General features: G+C 38.9%; 1 protein-coding gene across 6 annotated transcripts in view; it reads right to left on the reverse strand.

Annotated features, from left to right (window-relative positions):
- Positions 1-18,082, reverse strand: part of lrch3 (leucine rich repeats and calponin homology domain containing 3) — a 108,494-nt gene that overhangs the window by 12,802 nt on the left and 77,610 nt on the right. For 2 of the 6 annotated variants that reach the window (XM_008120009.3, XM_008120008.3), the window contains exons 14-21: positions 15,947-15,994; positions 14,652-14,705; positions 8,731-8,811; positions 7,181-7,229; positions 6,289-6,417; positions 4,783-4,904; positions 3,577-3,714; positions 2,478-2,555 (exon numbers count right to left, since the gene is read on the reverse strand). In XM_008120009.3, the coding sequence (XP_008118216.2) occupies positions 2,478-2,555; positions 3,577-3,714; positions 4,783-4,904; positions 6,289-6,417; positions 7,181-7,229; positions 8,731-8,811; positions 14,652-14,705; positions 15,947-15,994 (699 nt within the window). The remainder of the gene's footprint in view (positions 1-2,477; positions 2,556-3,576; positions 3,715-4,782; positions 4,905-6,288; positions 6,418-7,180; positions 7,230-8,730; positions 8,812-14,651; positions 14,706-15,946; positions 15,995-18,082) is intronic. The other 4 variants (XM_062976895.1, XM_008120010.3, XM_062976894.1 and 1 more) reach the window with 3 other exon arrangements.

Consider the following 18,082-nt stretch of genomic DNA (forward strand, 5'->3'; position numbering starts at 1 on the left):
AAAATGAATGTAAACCTTTTTCTTTTTCTTTTTGCTCAGTAAGCAAGGCTGGTCTCTGAATGTAGTATCCTGCATAGGAATCCAGTGTGGCTTCCACTGGCATTTTAAAAACAAGAAGTATTAACGTTTTGGGACTTTCCACTTTTCTACCAGATAAATTCAAGTTTCTTCTGCCCATCAAAGCATACAACCAAACACAGTTGTGATTGGAAGCAGAAGGGGAAGTGTGGCTCTATGCAAGATACTACCTTTAGAGAACATCAGCTTTTGTAAAATAAAAAAAAATCTAATCTGCCCTCTTCAAAGGTAAGTATTCCTACATAGGGCCATACTTAGCAACTTCATAACACATACATTCAACAGAAAGAGGTACAAATCAATACTCCTTTCTCTGCTTGGAACCGAAAGCAACTAGGTGGCTTGGGCCAGGCTGCAGCCATTCCATTGTCTTCGAACAAAGCCAACAGATCACTGCAGTGAATGGAACAAAATATACACGTGCTCTATATTTTTCAGAGCCCCTGTGAGCACCGAACTACAGGAATCACCAGTTCTTAATTTTAGATCTAATTGAAAAAGAATTAAGATTTCCCCATGGCATGGAATCTGGGTTTTGTTTCCTCTGCACTCTCCGTGTGAGTATGACTAATTAGAAGACAACTTCTAAAATCAAGCTTCCTCAAATGTTGCTGGGATCTCTATCCCTGAAAAGAGCTGACCTGCTGCTTGAACAACCTCCTCAAGCTCTGTTTGAAGTAAGTCTGGGATTGATCAATGCTTCCTATGATTTTCTGCATCACCACCAGTGCTCGTCTGATGAAAACACCCATTTACTCCTATACTATGTTTTAATCTCATGCACTTGCAACTTGAAATTCACTTGTGTCCCCTGGTGCATTCACGTGCAGCTCCCGCTTCCTCTCTGTTTAGTTTAAATGCAGCTCCTATTTCAGTTTCTTCAAATGATCTTCAGGGAAGCTTCAGATGATGGAATAAGTGCCATATGCATGTGAGTGGCGAGACTATGATGGTGAATGGAAACCATGCTGGAGAATAATTAGTACTGGAGCTAGTGGTCTGCATCTATATCTCTTTGGGGTCAGGTATGAAAAGGTGAAGCACCACCATAACACAGAAGGGGATGGATGAAGGTTTGAACAACAAACCTGAAACACAAGCCTTTTGTACACATCTTTTGCATATAACATCCAATTTAAGTGTTATCCAGGTGCTATTTGACTACAGTTTCAATAATTGGGAAAGACCAATGGTTGGTGGATGTCTTTCCATAATCCAGTATATAAAAAATGTTGTTGCTCGATGGCAAAAGGTCCAGTGATTCCTTGCAAAGCTATTACTGTTATCAAGATTCAACAAATGATTTAGCAATAAAAACAGCTTAACCACCGAAATTAAATCTGACAGAAAATGTCTTAACACTCTGTGTAGAGACATTTTCCAAATCATACTGCTGCAGGCATTCATGCTGAGAAGCTGCCGTGCAAACTGTTAAGACACATTTTTGCATTATCTGGGCTGCTGTGAAGGGAAGCAAGGAGAATTCAGAAGTGAAAAGGGCTGACAGCAAGCACTGGATGTGCTGAGCTGCCTTAATGGAAGAGCACCACGTGCAGCCATTCGGAAGACAAAGTGTCAAGTCCAGAAACTGTTAGCACAACATTCAAGTGAGGATGTTAACAGCCAAAGTGAGAACCCATGCTTGGATATCTACTCTCAGAGACCAGCTTCAACTATCACAGTATCTCAGAAACTTGTTTAATGTTTTCACAACAACCAGAGAGAAATCTTTGGAACCTGAGTAAGACGCATCTGAGATATAAATTGATGATCTTCCATTTGGTCTCAAATGGCCGAATACACAATTTGGGCCCCACCCTTATATTTCTTATTAGTGACCCTCAAGAAAAAAAGCATCAGCAGACTAAATACAGTATCATGGGATCTCTGACATAGCTCCTTAGGGTTATGTTTATGCCTGATTAAGAGCATCATGACTGACGCTAAAAGAAATGAGATAGTAAAGTCTCTTATGCTACAGTTTTCACTGACCTGTAAGGTGCAATATACAAATATTAATCAGGTTAATTATGCTGCAAAGATACAACGAGCTGTAACAAATTTTATACTGTATAAAACAGAAGACTGAGCCTATCTGACAGCCCTGTATTGGGAGGGGTGGGCATTTCCCACAAAGATGCATTGGTGTGCTGCAATAGGCAGGGAAACAGATTCTCTTCCCATTATGTTCCCTTCTCTTTTAACTCCTTTAGCTGTCTGCTTCCCAATTGAAACCTTCCTTCAGATAAACACTCAGCATTCTTTGATACAACCTGCTCCAATACAGTGCTATGAAAGGTTGGGCTCTTAGGAGGTTAGCAAGCATCTCAATCATACAAGATGGGTGCATGCAGAGTAAATTTATTTTAAAGAAAGTATTGGAAGGTCTTCTTTCTTACCTGAGGCACGCCAATCTTCCTGCAAGCTTCCAGGAAATTTTCCACGTTGCGTCTACACTTGGCCATTGTTAATTTAGGCTGCAAGAGACAGGAACGACACATGAAACGTTTTCATCAACAGTTACTCATTCAGAATTCTGGAACATTTATTAGGAGAAATTTTAGACAACTACAGTATTTTAGATAGCTCTTTGCTGCTAGTGACCGATGAATATTTTCCCTTCCTGCTTGTTTCCTGTATTGCTCTATTTCACTCATCTTGTTCAAATCCCTTTCATGATCCCTCTTGCTAGTGACAACGTCTAAAATTAGATTTTTGTCTCTGTAACCAGGATGAAGATCTGATACTACTGACCAATTGCTGGGTATCTTCTCACACCAAACTGCAAATATTATTTTCTTTACCAGAAGTTAAACTGACATTCCCTAGAAGCAGGGTCTTCTAAGTAGTGGCCCCTTCTCTCATGAAAGTATTTCTTTCTTTTTTTAGGTTTTAAGGATTTTCAATCTTTTAATTTTTTCAGCAATATAGGAATTATTATACAATTTTAAAAGACAATAATTCCCCCGACTGTATATGACTTATAACACTATATACATCAATTTAAACCAATTCCCCCCTCCTGCCCCATTGAAAAACAATAATAAAATATCAATAAAATATTAAAATGGACTTCTCACCACAAAAACACAGTGAAACTATTGCTATAATCCCACCAGTCTATTATTTCAGACAGTTTCTTCATTCTACCTTACTATCTTAATTTTTTACTGTTTTCAAAACTTGTCAGCATTTTCGTAAATGATATAAATGGTTCCCATTATTTCAAAAAGTCATCAGTTGAACTTCTCCTGTATTAAGCAAGGTAACTTGCCCATCCTTCGTGAAAGTATTTCAGGTAGGAAAATTTGTAGAACTGTGCCTCCATCCTTTTTATTACACTATTTTAAAATATTTTTTTCTTGTTTTATTGTTCAGCGCTCCTTATGGGATTTTGAGTATTTTTTTGTTTCATAAGCCACTTTGAAAGCCTTTCAAATGGAAGAGCAAAACTCTGAAGGAGACAGGATGAGTTAACATTACCCCCTGGATACTTACAACAGCCGGGGAAGGGACATGAATGCTAGGGACGGAACGAGGTCGAACGTGATTTGCTAAATGGCAAAGCACCACACCATCCGTCAGAGCGGCTCCAAGATCGCTGGGCAAGGACACTTTCAACCGTGACTCAATGTTCTGGAAAAGTAAGGACACCAGAGACAGATATGCTTAGGTCTGTCACCACCAAAAGTTATACTTGTATAATAGTGACAAAGTTTATGTGTCAAAAGTCCTACAAAGTACATCCTATGGGTGAATGCAGATAGAAGAGGGCATGGCTAACTTAAGACCACACCTTGCATTATCATTTGCATTTTTCCCAAGTGCACCATAACATTTCCCTTGAGATTAAAATAGTTAGTATGGAAAGAATTTATACATACATTAAGGTGTCATGCATAAAATCTAGGTGCGCCCTGAAACTAGGAGTCGGTCAATAGGAGCAGGCAAATCTAGAAATGCTTCCCATGTTACTTAATAGTCACAGGACCAATTTAGAAGAAAACTGTTGTACACAAAACTGTAACAAAAGCTTCTGCACAAAACTGCTAACCAGTGCAGTTATGAAAGTCCCAGTTTCATATCAATAACATATTTTGGAGTCAAGACATGCAAAATAATTTAATCAGAACAGCATGAGCTTTAGAAAGCAAAAGCTTAGCTAAGTGGCATTTGAGTCTATCCTTCCTTGGTTTGGAAAGTAGTATTATTACCTAGTCGCTTTGAGTTTCCTTTGTGGAGAGAAAAAGCGGGGTATACAATGAACATAAAAATAATAATAAAAATAATAACTGAAGATAAATAGGAGTGGGTTATGCTTCTGGCATAAAAAAACTGAACTTAAATTACACAGATAATTATATGAGCAGAAACATAAGCATTTGGGTGGTTAAAAACAGTAAAATCAGAGCCTTTGTCCCCAAATACAATTCCATCTTTTTGTACTTGAGTCATTTGTAATGTAAGTAATGTATGCCGACCTGCCCATCTGCATCTTCACAGAAAACAGATTTTTTGGGCTGTGCTCTGATGGCTGGGTGATCCGTGCAATTGCATCTCACAAGACACATGCAACTGCAAGAGCCTTTCATAAGTCCACAATTCATGGCTACCGACTTAACTGCTTTGAGACCACAGAATCATAGTGGAGAAAATCTGGCCTTAAGCAGCCAGGTAATGACTACATTCTTCAACGCAACCTACTTTCCGCAGTTGTTCTATCAGCTCAGCTTCTTCTTCCCGTAATTTAGAACTATGGTTTTCACAAGGATCTTCAGAGCTGTTTGCTGGTGCTGATGCAGCAGCTGGCGGCAAAGGTGAAATAGCTGAAGAGGCCAAAATAGAAAGGGCAATAAAATATCCACAAGGGAATGAGGACCATTTCTCGAGGATGTTTTTCCGTCACATGCAGCCCAAAGGAATTTAGGAAGCCTCATTATTTATCTAGTCAAGATACTTTTGCAACTGTCTTCACTTTCTATTTTTAGTACTTACATCTGATGAAATGGGCTATAGTCTGCAAAAGCGTATTCTAGAGACATTTCTTTTTCTCAGTCTCAAAGATACTATTACTATTAGCATCCTTGATTTTTTAAAATTAATATTACATGGCTATCCGCACAGTAGCACATTGATATCCAACCGATCCAAATAACTAGTATCCCTAGTTCTTAAATGAGGCTGCTGTAAGAAGAGCTTTATTCAGAGTCATTCAGAATTACAGCTATTATTTTTGAAGCACATCTATTTTATTTAATCGATTCATTCAGTATTAGGGATTTTGTACTTCTGCTGTGCTGCCACCTACTTAGCAGCTATATGTGAGATTTTCTTTATTGTTTTAGGGAATGTCTATGTTGTGAAACTTTTATATTGATTGGTGGATATAAAGGCTTTCAATTAAAAGGCAAGTTAGTATGGTACAACTTTAATCTATGCTTCATATAGGCATAGCAAGTCAGCAGTCATTTTGAAAATTAGATGTGGGAGGCTCCTTGTGAATCTGGATGGAGTTTTAACACTTGAAAATTCTCCTTTTTGAAATGGTATTTTTGGATTGATTTCAAACACTTTAAAAGGAACATTTTAATGTAATTTTTTAAATTGTATCTTTTTAATAATTTTATTTGTTCAGAGTCTCATAACCCTTGTGGGCAAGAAAAGGACATACGATAAATATCTTCATTAAGTAATACAAATAAAACCATGATGCAACACATCAAGGTGTTCCATTTGGGCGATGCATTACCTCACTACCCTTTCATCCGCAAAACTGGGAATCAGGATTGCTCTAGGAAAGGGAAACAGGAAAAGCTACCCAATGTTAGCCAATCAAATGTAGAAATATGCAGACAGGAGCTCTGCTGCTTTTATATTAAAGGTGGGACCTGGGATTCATGTGACTGATTTGTTCCTTTGAATAAAAAAAACCCCAAGAACAAAAGGGAAAATTATTCTAGCATTGTTTCCCTCACAAATGTTTAAGCAGGATTAAAGCAAGCATGGGCAAACTTGGGCCCTCCAGGTGTTTTGGACTTCAACTCCCATAATTCCTAACAGCCTACCGGCTGTTAGGAATTGTGAGAGTTGAAGTCTAAAACACCCGGAGGGCCCAAGTTTGCCCATGCCTAGGTTAAAGCAACCAACTGCTGATCCCAAATGCTGAGATTAGCCAGCCATGCTCTTCTATGCCCAAGCGATGCTGCCCACCTTTGGTTGCGTCATCCCTTGAAGCATTTCGAAAAAGGAAGCTTTCGGGACGTTGAGGAGGATTTCTGTAGGCAGGAGGAGCAGCGGCAGCAGCAGCCGGAGGGCCAGGATATGGAGCAGAAAGGTGGACTGGAGAGATAGAGGGGGAAATATGTTATTTGTAAAGTGATGCAAACACAGAATAACAAATTAGAGGTATACAAATAGCCACATGATTTTAAAGATGAGTCAAGGATTTTAAAGATGAGAGGAAAGAACCAGCTCTTTACAATACATTTGGAGCCACGCACACTTTCTATATCTTTTCTGTTCTACCACAATCTGAATTAGCTTTCTCTATTCAAGTATTATATTTTCAAATACAGCTCCTTGAAAGTACAAATACAGCTCCTTGAAAGTACAAAAAACATGTGACTAAACTCTCAACCCAAAATAGTACTTCAGCCTGTAATTGTCCCATACTGTCCCAACCCACAGTTTTGACATAATACTGTCATTATTTTACATTTTGGCTTTATGCAGGATTGTCTTTTAAACACAAACATTGAGGGGATTACAGGAGTTGCCTGGATCAATTTCTCTTGGAGACAATTCTGCAATTTAACGTGGACAGTGCCGCAAGCAGCAGTATTATGAGATAATTAGAAGAGATACCATTTAAAAGTGCTATGTAAATGCTTAAGTATTAACGTTATCTACAGTTCTAGCCTTGTCGGAGAATCAGCAACACTGTCTCCTCTTGATGAACAAATGCAACATCTTTGTGGCCCACAGTGTCATAATGACACCTGTTGTGATGTTTACGCAGGATCTGGCCTGTACAATGACATCCTTGACCAAGTCTCAGTGGCGCATCTCATTTCTCCCTTCTCCCTCCACTTTTCCCAATTACCTGTTTGAGAAGCAGGTGAATTTGGTGAGATGGTGGTTCTGTCATCGCTCTGTGGATAAAAGGAGGGATGATGCTAGTGAAGAATATGACTCAGATTATGTATTATTACACTGCAATTGCAGCACACACAGAATGCCATTCAGGAAAAGAAAGACTGGGTAGAAAGTATATTGGAAGGGAGGAATAGCTGATTGTCTATGATAGCACAGGGAGATATTGGGTCTTCCTCCTATTATTGGATTGCAACTCCCACAATGATTCATCGTGGCCTCTGTAGGCCAGAGGTGATGAGACCCAGCATCAAATCACATCTGGAAGGCCATAGATTCTCAGCCTCCACAGTGAAAAGGAGGAAAAGCCATACTAGAAATGTTTCCAGAACACTTATCATAATGTTTCTGCCAATATACTGTGCTAGTGGATAACAGCATTCATTCTTTGCTCAAATAAATGCATTTCAGGCAACACTTGCAAAAAAGAAAGTGGTCCCAGTAAGCCAGCCATTAAAAAAAGCAAGTAATTAAATGTTGCAAAGACATGAGACAGCATTTTTTTGAATACAGGCAAGACCTTCACCAAAGCCAAATAAATGCAAAGCCAAAAACCCAACTGCAGAGATCTCTCCTGTTCCAAAACTAATTGCCATTTTAAAAAACTTATTATTGTTTAGAGGATTTTTTTTTGCTTCTAAGGGTCTCCTTATGGAGAAAAAAAGTGGAGTATAAACATAATAATAATAATAATAATAATAATAATAATAATAATAATAATAATAAGGTACAAAGGCAGCAGCTGTTCATTTTGTAAAACAATTTAACAGCAAGCATTTATACCCAGTAATAAAGGTCCCTTTATTTCCTATACACACACATATCTAATAGAAGAAGACACATCTGGCTTCCAATCTAGGAAAAGGTTTTGAAAAACTGCATGCAGACATATTAATGGGTTACAGACACTTTGAAATGAGAAGTGCAAGGCTGCCAAGGAAAACTGAACTTAGAGTCACTACTAGCTCATTAGGATCCTGCTTTTAAGACCTGAAAAGCATTAGCCATAGGATCATCTTGTCTTTACTTGCCAAACCTCTCACCAAGAAGACAAATCTATGGCAACCAGCTGGAAGGATCTCCCAAAAAACAAAGACTTGCAATGGCAAATCTTCTAGTAATAAACCTGGCCAAAAATGTCCAATGATAAGGCCCCCATACATTGGAGTTGGCTTGAAGGCACACAACAACAACGACAACAACATCTTACAGATCTTTGTTTTTAAAGATATTATTCCGCAGGGATACTATAAAACCACAGAAAAGGATGCAAAACATTCACTCATTTCCATTATGAAAAATGAAAATGGTTTTTACGAAAGAAGTCTGCAAAGCTTGGGTTCTCCCTCCTTGCTTTAAAAGAATGTGGAAAAGTCTCCATGTTGAAGCAGGCCAGGCCAAGAACAGGGACCAACACCACGCTCAGCATCAGATAAAGCGGGAAATATATAAATAAGGGGAATCCAGCCAAGACAGCCACACACATTACATGCTTGTCACCTGGTTGAGTGTCCCCGGCCTCCTTTTAATGGTGTTGGTGTTACTGTCAATCTCAAACACTAAGACAGGCTCAAAGCCGTTCTGTCAGGGACGGCAGGGAAGAGAAAAGGGGGAAAGAGAAGGCAGGAGTGAGGCAGAGAGTCCTGTGTAGAAGACAGAAGAAGGTACAAAGGACAAGAAACAAGCAGGGGATTCCTAGCAATAAGTAGGTTCGGGGTTCCATATAAAATACTGAGTCAACCCACTACCTGTATTTATGTGAGTCCAAGGAGCCATAGAATCTAATGAGCACTTCAATTTTCACAACTCTGAAACTCCAAAAAATATCTGCTGCCAACTGTAATGTGCAAAAAGCAGCAAAAAGTGCACTCTTTGTCATATGTCAATTACAGTTGCTGCCTGCTTAGAATTCCTTCTTTAAAACAAATTGTGTTGGAATACCAAAGATTTCAGGAATGGAAAAGAAACATTGGGGTGCATCTATGCCGTAGAATGAATCCACTTTAACAACCTTGATTCAGTGCTATGGAATCATGAGGGCTATAGTTTTACAAGGCCTTTTGACTTCTCTGCCAAAAACTGCAGATGCCATACCAAGCTACAAATCTCAGGATTACATAGCACTGGGCTATGACAATTAAATTACAGATGACATCCCTCAAATAGAAGCTCCAGGTCTCCTGAAGCAGCTTTGCCTACTGCTTTGGCTCAGCACTAAAATGACCATATTATGCTAATCTAATGCCTAATTTTGGCAAGGTGATTTAGTCAAAAAGGGTGAGCACTAGATTCGAGTAAATACAGCAGCCTGTCTAAATCTAGTAATAACTATCCTGGCAACAGCTCTCTAAGGTCTCCGGTACAGTCCTTTTCAAGACCTTCCAGTGCACCATTTTACTGGAGATACCAAGGGGTATCTTAAATTTTTTTGCACAAAAAGGATATGTTACAGCGGTATGGGCAAACTTCAGCCCTCCAGATGTTTTGGACTTCAACACCTGGCTAAAGTCCAAAACACCTGGAGGGCCAAAGTTTGCCCATGCCTGTGTTACACCAATGACTTATGGCCCCTTCTCACTATTTCAAGAAGTACTGAATGATATGGCCTTCCTTTAAGCAATCATAGACATTATGTTTACCTAAGGTTGCTCTTATGACAATGTAATGCGGTTTTATGATGCCAGGAACCCTGATTCACATCCTCACTTTGGCCATGAGGACATCGAAGGGACTTCAGGCCAGCCATCAATTAGTAGCTTAGCCTATAATTACAGTGTTATTGTACAGTTAAAAAGTTGGAAAGAAATGACCACCTCAAGCACTTTAAAGGAAAGCATGTTTACAAACAGATTAAATAAACCATGAGCAAACCATATAAAGTCCCATCTGTACCAGGTCCAGAGAGCAGCAAACATTTCGTTGGACTCCTCAGGGGTTTGGCCCTCAAAGGTCAATTTACCGTATTAAATTTCCAGAAATGCAATGTATCTGAATAACTGCAGCCTGTTAAATGTGCAACAAGCTAACACATATAGTAAAACATCTCTTCATTGGCATCAAGTGCTATATTTTTTAAGGGTCAAGAATGACAGACGTTACCATACGAATGAAAACACTCTTGGTTGATGTCCAGAATTGCCCAGGGGTTGCACTCTGATGCAAAATGCCTCATGAATAATGTCTAGAGATGATGGGATGTAGCAGGTAAACATTTATGTTAGACTTTGTACAGAGTCTCACATCATTGCAGTTCCTACACTTGGGTTTCCTTTTTCAATTTTTTAAAATGAAAATGGAGTCTTTATGTCTCCTTCACATTATGGAGGACTATAGAAAACAACATTAAGTTCTTTCTTTTACTAACTAATGTTGTTCCCCCCTCCCCTACTTTCATTGTTTTTATCCTGTCCAACTCATAAATTGGCAAAAGCAGACTCCTTAAAGTTCCCCACAGTTCAGGACTTTATAGTTCCACTTGTAATAAAAGGTAACATTTTAAACTGTAAATCCAATTTAAATATTTTTTTCTGAAAAATCTACATTTGAAATTTAGTAAATACAATACTTATAGCACGTAAAGTTAAACATGCTGAATTTTATGTACCCAAAGTAACAAAGTACTTCAAATGGAAAGGGTGCTACTATTTCATTTTTTTATTTTCCCCCCAAAAAATCTCTTTCTTTTGGGCAAGCCATCAGCAACAGCATGTCTGTTAGAACCAAAGGTGATAAAATTCGGGGACATAACGTTTAATGTTTTATTGCTTATTTACTTTATTAGTGTTGTGTTTTCAAATTATTATAATTGGTGCTTAACTATATAACTTAATTTAATTTGTATTTTAACTGCTTTGATTAGAACCTGTTTTAATTACAGTAACTGTAAACTGCCTTGCTTTCCAACTGTGGGAGAAAAGCAGGATGGAATTAAAAAAGGAGACAAAAGAGCCAACAGCAGTCAAGTCACCAGAAAAGTAGCTGCAAACCAGGCAGCCAAGTCAGAGGAACTGTATGGCTAGTTACCAGGGAGGCTTCAAAGGGAGTGAGGATATGCTAGTCCAAAAGAAGTGTCACTGAATAGATTTATTTTATCCCTAATGAGATTTGGAAACATCACAGCTACAAATTATTTAAGAAAGGCATCTTAAACTCTTTCTAGGAAGATTTAGTTTGTGTGAAACTTCTGACCTGATAGTGTCCTCATCTACAACTCCAATAAAACCAAAATATATGTAACTCTACTTCTCATATGCCTTTCCTGCAATTGCCAAGGGGTCATTTTCTGTCTGTCTTTTCCCCTTCCACACAAGTACAGTATGATGCTTGTATCAGCAGGGACTTCATGAAGATATGCAAAACCACTGGTAATAGTGGAATCGGGGACTTTCATCCCAGTAACACCACAGAGGGCTCATGGAGGGACAAGAAAATGCTTAGAGAAGACACATGCCAGTCAGGGATAAATTGAACCATGGGTACCAGTTCCGAGGGAACAGGGGCCATATTGTGTAAGATCATTCAATCCTGCTTCAGTGAAGTACTATAGATACGGATACAAAACCAAGTCATTTTTAGTTCTGATTACTGAAATGCTGAATTGAGATGAAACAAATGTAGTACCCATTATGCTTTCAAGTCTTCCTAACTATTAAACTTATTTCCACAGTCCTCTGGTAATGATAAAAAGCAGGATCATTAAAACGGGCTACCTATGATCCATAGTTTTTTAAAAAGCAAGTATTCTCCTTCCTTTCTTGTTCTCTGTCAAATCTATCCCTGGCCCTTGCACTGCTTTTTCTTATTAGAGTGAAGGATGCTCTTGATCTCTGTTAGCCTCTGCGGAGGCGGCAACGTCTTGTCCAGGCATGGGCAAATTTTGGCCCTCCCTCCAGATGTTTTGGACTTCAAACCCCACAGTTCCTAACATCTGGTAGGCTGTTAGGAATTGTGGGAGTTGGAGTCCAAAACAACTAGGGGGAGGGCCAAAATTAGCTCATGTCTACTATAGGTAGAATTATGTGTTAGGAAGTAGAAATTCTCAGCAAATTAGTACTAATGGCACTGAGGATGATGCCAATTCCCCCAGAATTTGGGAACAGTCACCATTTTACAGTGGCCAAAAACCTAAAATACTTCAGAAACAAAAAAAATGCTGGCACAAAAGCAAACAGAGTAAGCACACAACTGAAAAGTGTATTAAAATACTCAGATGCAGAGGGAGAAAAGGCTGCAATTTCTTTTCTGCAAGCCAGTTGCGTACAATGGGCAAAGAGGTTGTTTCATACAGCACTAAGTGGTAAGGAGCCAAAGGCCAACAAGTCACCAAATTTAGATACAGCAGGCTCTATGCAATAAACTGCACAAATAGTATTTCAAACATGGCTTAAATAGCCTGTTTGTGAGATCTATGTTTGTGCTATTTCTTAGCACAGAAGTTAAGATGAATACTTGGAGTACTTGGTTGACTGGGAACTCTGATGTAATAAGGAAAATGCCAAACAAAAGATTGTGATTAGAGTGCCACCTTTACCTTTAGGTAAAACCTTTACCCCATATGCAATCAAGAGTAACTGAAAGGAGTCTGAAATAGATGTGTGGACCATATGCTGAAGGCCATCCATCTCAGTGGTGTTTGTAACTGCTGGATTGCTCCCTCAATGGGCAATAAACAAATAGGGAAATATTTCAGATAGGAATCAATTACAGTTAGACACAACTCTTAGAAGAGGACAAAGAAGATCATAATCATTCTAAACCAAGTAAGTAAGTCAAATATAGTATCTTCCATTCCAAACAAATCCCACTTGCACAAGACTTACAAAAATAAGTCCGCTAGAGAAAGTGAAAAAAAAGCATCTGACATTGATGTTTGCAAAAATGCTGGAAAAAAAGCACACAAAATGCCAACTCAAGATGACACGCTTCTGCACTACACTTATGTTCCTAACCGGCTTGCTTATATATTAATGAAGAACAATTACTCTGAACAGATTGAATGTTCTCTAATTAGAAAACACAAAATGCTCATTTTTCCGGTTTCTAACATTATCCTTGGGGATGTGATTTGCACACAGAAAAATCTCAACCAAGGGCCAGTGCAGATATAACATGACCCATTCCATAGTGTATATGCTCATGGAACTGTTTGTCCTCTTTAAGGTTTGGATGGCCACCAACTTTAACCAGAGTCAAAACAAAATAGGATTCTCAGCCACCCAAACGTAGAAACCCATTTTCTGCTTCCTTCCTTCCATCTGTTCTTCAGAACACGAACAAGAAAATATGTACTATGAATGTAATAGTTAAGACAAATAGTGAGCAATTCTGGTGATTTCACATCTAGATTATGTTCCACTTTTCCTGAGCTGGCAAAGCACATGAAACCATCAGTGCGTAATTGAAAAGAGTGTAACTGGACAAATACACTGGGAGCATGCAAATCATGCATGTGAAAGAAGGCAGAGCAGAAAAGTTTTCTATGGACAAAGGAAAGCAAGAAAGTAGATTCCGATAACTGCTTTTAGGATACCAACAGTGGAAGGAAATAGCATAAAACATGGGAGTGATGTTAAGTGAAATGTTGATGGACCTTTAAAAAGTATGACCTCCACTGACTTTATTTACTATTTTGTTCCATGTATTGGATTTAGCTCCCATCTTTCTCCCGGATTCAAGGTGATTTTAAACTGTGAGGCAATGTATCTAGCCTTTGTTAAAGTTTAGCAATACTGTATATTGAAATGGATCACATTGAGGCATTCAGATGATGACTTTCCAAATTACAGAAAGACAGAAAGCCCACTCAACAACTCGGTGAACATGAAGATATGAACAATTACTGAACTTCCAAATGGATATAATTTTCATCCTGGATATGCAAAGCTGAAGTGGAGACTAAAGGGTCACATTTGGGGTATTACAAGATTATCCATATCTAAGAACAAGGCAGAGAAAATCTGAGCATCGTGCTTCAAGGGTTATCTCTTCAAAAGCTTATTTACAACTATATCTTAATGAATTTGCAAAAGTGCTTCTATAGATTAAGCATGGGCAAACTTCAGCCCTCAAGATGTTTTGGACTTCAACTCCCACAATTCCTAACAGCCAATTGTGGAAGTTAACATCCAAAACATCTGGAGGACCAAAGTTTGCCCATGTCTTGCTTAAACCAACTGCAAGGAGGAGCAAGAGCACGAGAGGTCTTAAGCCCTCTCTGCCAAAGAGTGCTGGTACTTCACCAAACTAGGATCCCAGGATTCCACATCAAGTTTCAGCACAACTATTATTGGTCAGATGGGGATCGGGAGACAACCATGTTTTATGCTATTTAGAACAGAGCAGAACCACCCGACCTGATCAAACCGCAAAGGACATGCTAACTACGATCTAGGAGAAGGACACATTGCGTGCAGAGTTCTTACCACCAGCAAGGCACTGTCATCAGTGTGCTGAGACCTTCTGGATGGAAAGGGACACTGGGGATGTGGGAAACAGGGCAACGTCAGAAGCAGAAAAAAACCACAACACAATATGCAGGCAGACAGAGACATCTGGAATTGGTACAGTTCTCTATTGAGACGGCACATGGCAGCCATCAGTATATTCTAACTTGGGGGGAAGGGAAAACATCCCATTAGTCTTTTAATAATCTCTGCATCCAACACATCTGCAACCGATTCAGGAGCTAGTTTGCTTTCGGTTATTGTCTCCAAAATGAAGCACAATTCAGCATTCAAAGCTGCTCAGTGGAGAACAAGGCAATCCTTAGGAAAGAACACACACAGACACAGCTTGGGAGGGACCGAAACAAAGATAAAATGAAAAAGAACAGAACTATTTGGAACCAGTCCAGAGTCAGGAAGCAACGATTACCAGAAAGCATTTTCTATGCATTTCTGGCATATTAAATTACATTTGTGATCTAGCACATCGCAAAGTAAAAAAAATCCATTAATAAAACAAGGAAATCTAGCCTTGTGCTGTCCTAAAATGTCTTATGGGGAAATCCAAATGCCAAAGGGAAAAGGGGGAGGCTGAGAATCAACCCAGACTGTGCTTTAACGCATCTATATGAGACTCAAGTGCTGGCAGTGTGACAAGCCTAAGATGGTTGCAATAACTGCATGAAAAGAGCATTTTGGAAAGCAGCACATTCAGCTGTGAGGCCACGAAGTTGCAACTACACAAAAGCAGAGCCCGACTACTCAATGGAGTTAAGCCGTGTAAATGTAAACAGCCTTTATTATTCACCTCCAAAGGTTTTAGTAGTAACTTCAGAAGTTCAGGTGAGGAATTAGCTACTTATTAATCATGAAATGGGTGAACCGCAAGGAAAAGTTTAATCACAAGTGCTTTTTAGTATTGCCAGGATGTTATCAGCACTAACCTCAGTATTACTATGTTAAGATAATGTTTTAAAATCTTCTCAATTGATTTATATACATATATTTATTGCTTGGAAACATCAGCTTATAAAAAGAAATTTATAGTAAAAACAGTGAGTTGAAAAAGAGATTACACTGCAAAAACAAAATAAAGATTACTCTGTTACAGGAGAGTAGTCAGTATTTTTATTTTTAGGCAAAGTCCACAAACTCTAAGGGGAGTGCATTTTCCAGTAAGTACACTACTAGCAAACACAGATATAAATCATAAGTATTTCCTATAAAGATCATTAAAAATAACAAAAGGCAGCTTACTGCTTTTCCATTCTTACCTCACTATCCAGAGTGCTTTGCTTCTGAGAAGTCTGGGATGCCTTTTGCTTTGGAAGAAAGAAAAGAAAAATACAGTAAGATGGGGAAAACCCTAAAGAGCACAGGTTTGAATCGTAATGGAAGTGTGTGGTGGTACAACAAGGATGGCAGGGAATATTTTGGAGACATTAGCATAATTGCTACAAGCAGGAGATGAATAACAGAAGTGAGAAGTTTTGGTTATCATAATCAAAAGGAGGGGCTTATTTATCTGAATGAAAAGCGTTGCCAGGAAAAAAGTTTCTTCACTAACCCAGGCAATTTCTAAACCATGTTTACTGACCCATGAACATGACCCATCTGCCAGGAAAAAGAAGTCAGAGTTGGCATTAAAAAGCTTGCTTTATGTAAAAATAAAAAGCATCAAGGAACAGAGCAAAGTAAGAATCTTTCTATCTGTACATCTTGAATACAGCTCACTTTCATTATGAGCAACTGAGCAAGGCATAGGCTGATATATAAATGTTTTTCTTTTTCTTTTACATGTAAAACATCATGTACGATGATGGTATTATTTCAGGCATGACGTCCACAAGACCTGGAGGTCTGAAGCTTGCCCATGCCTGGGTTAGGCGCAAATATATAAATAAATATTGATAAGTTTCTTTCTGTAAAACAAAATCAGGATTTGCTTTGCCTCAATGGTAAAGCACAATGAGCTGATAAGAAAACAAATTGTGATTAAAACTTTGAAGTAAGTTTATCAGTTTTGGAACCAAGCAAATCAGTGATCTTTCACAGCTACTGCTCTGTGATATTTCAACCTCAGAGTGTATTGCTACACAACTGTCCAGTGCATGAAACTGGCAGAATCCTTAACATATCGTATTGCCAGCTTTTAAAACTGATTACTGAATTATATCACCTTCTATGGTATCTTTCCTTCTGCCTATAGCCAGCCACAGCAAGAGGCGGCTGTGTTATCGTCCCATCCAAATCCTCTAATGGAAGAGCTCACAATAAAGGGAGGCAGAAATCTCAAAGAGCAAAGATAACAAAAAACAAAATGCCAGGCACAGAGTAAGTGGAAAAATCTAATCTATATATATAAAAGGGTAATGACATTTCGGCCTAGGACAAAACAACAAAACTACACATCCCAGAAACACTAAACTTGGCAACACAACCCCTCATCCATGCCTCTACGTTCATACAACAAAAAGAAAAGAAAAATAAAGTCCTAATTAGAGGTAGAGGAATAATTGTTTTTATCCAATTGCTGCCAGTTAGAAGGCTAAGCTCCGCCCACTTGGTCTCCTAGCAACCTACTCAGCCCAGGGGACAGGCAGAGTTAGGCCTCACTTAGGCCTCTTCCACACTGCCTATAAAATACACATTATCAGATTTTAACTGGATTATATGGCAGTGTAGACTCAAGGCCCTTCCACAGAGCTATATTACCCATTTATAATCTTATATTATCTGCTTTGAACTGGATTATCTTCAGTCCACACTGCCATATAATCCACTTCAGTGTGCATTTTATCCAGCTGTGTAGAAGGGGCCTCATACTTTGCCACGGCAACGCGTGGCCGGGCACAGCTAGTGTTCTATAAAATGTCAAACTTCTTTCTTTATTGCTACTTTCTCATCTGGTTCAGAGGCAAGAAAAAGCAGCTTGTATCTTAGTGTTTCCTGGCATGTGAGGTAGCCAGTCATAGGATTTTAACACAGTTAATGTTAAAGTTAATGGTGGCTTATGTATGTGTACATGGATTTGAGATGTGACAGGTCACTGTGCCAAGCATGAACCCTACCGAGATATATGGAGCATATCTGCAACTCCAGCCTCTACAAACTGTTCAGAAAGAGAAGAGAAGATTTTGCTCAGAAGCCGCTTCTATTCCGAGAAGCTGTGGTCACAAAACAGGCCAAACCTCTCCCTGTATTTACATAGTCATATGGCTAGTATAATATGGTTGGAGCAATGATGCCCTGAAGCTTTCTTCTGGGATTGAGCTTTGGGTGGGGCGGAGAGAGAGATCTTGTGCTCTACCTCTGTAATGATATTTGCATAGCTTTACTGGACTCACTTTGTTTTTAAAATTGTGTCTGAGCTGTTTTTACTGCAAGGCTATATGCTCCTGTGCCCTTTC

This window comes from Anolis carolinensis, chromosome 3, assembly GCF_035594765.1.
Source record: "Anolis carolinensis isolate JA03-04 chromosome 3, rAnoCar3.1.pri, whole genome shotgun sequence".
Classification (NCBI taxonomy): domain Eukaryota; kingdom Metazoa; phylum Chordata; class Lepidosauria; order Squamata; family Dactyloidae; genus Anolis; species Anolis carolinensis.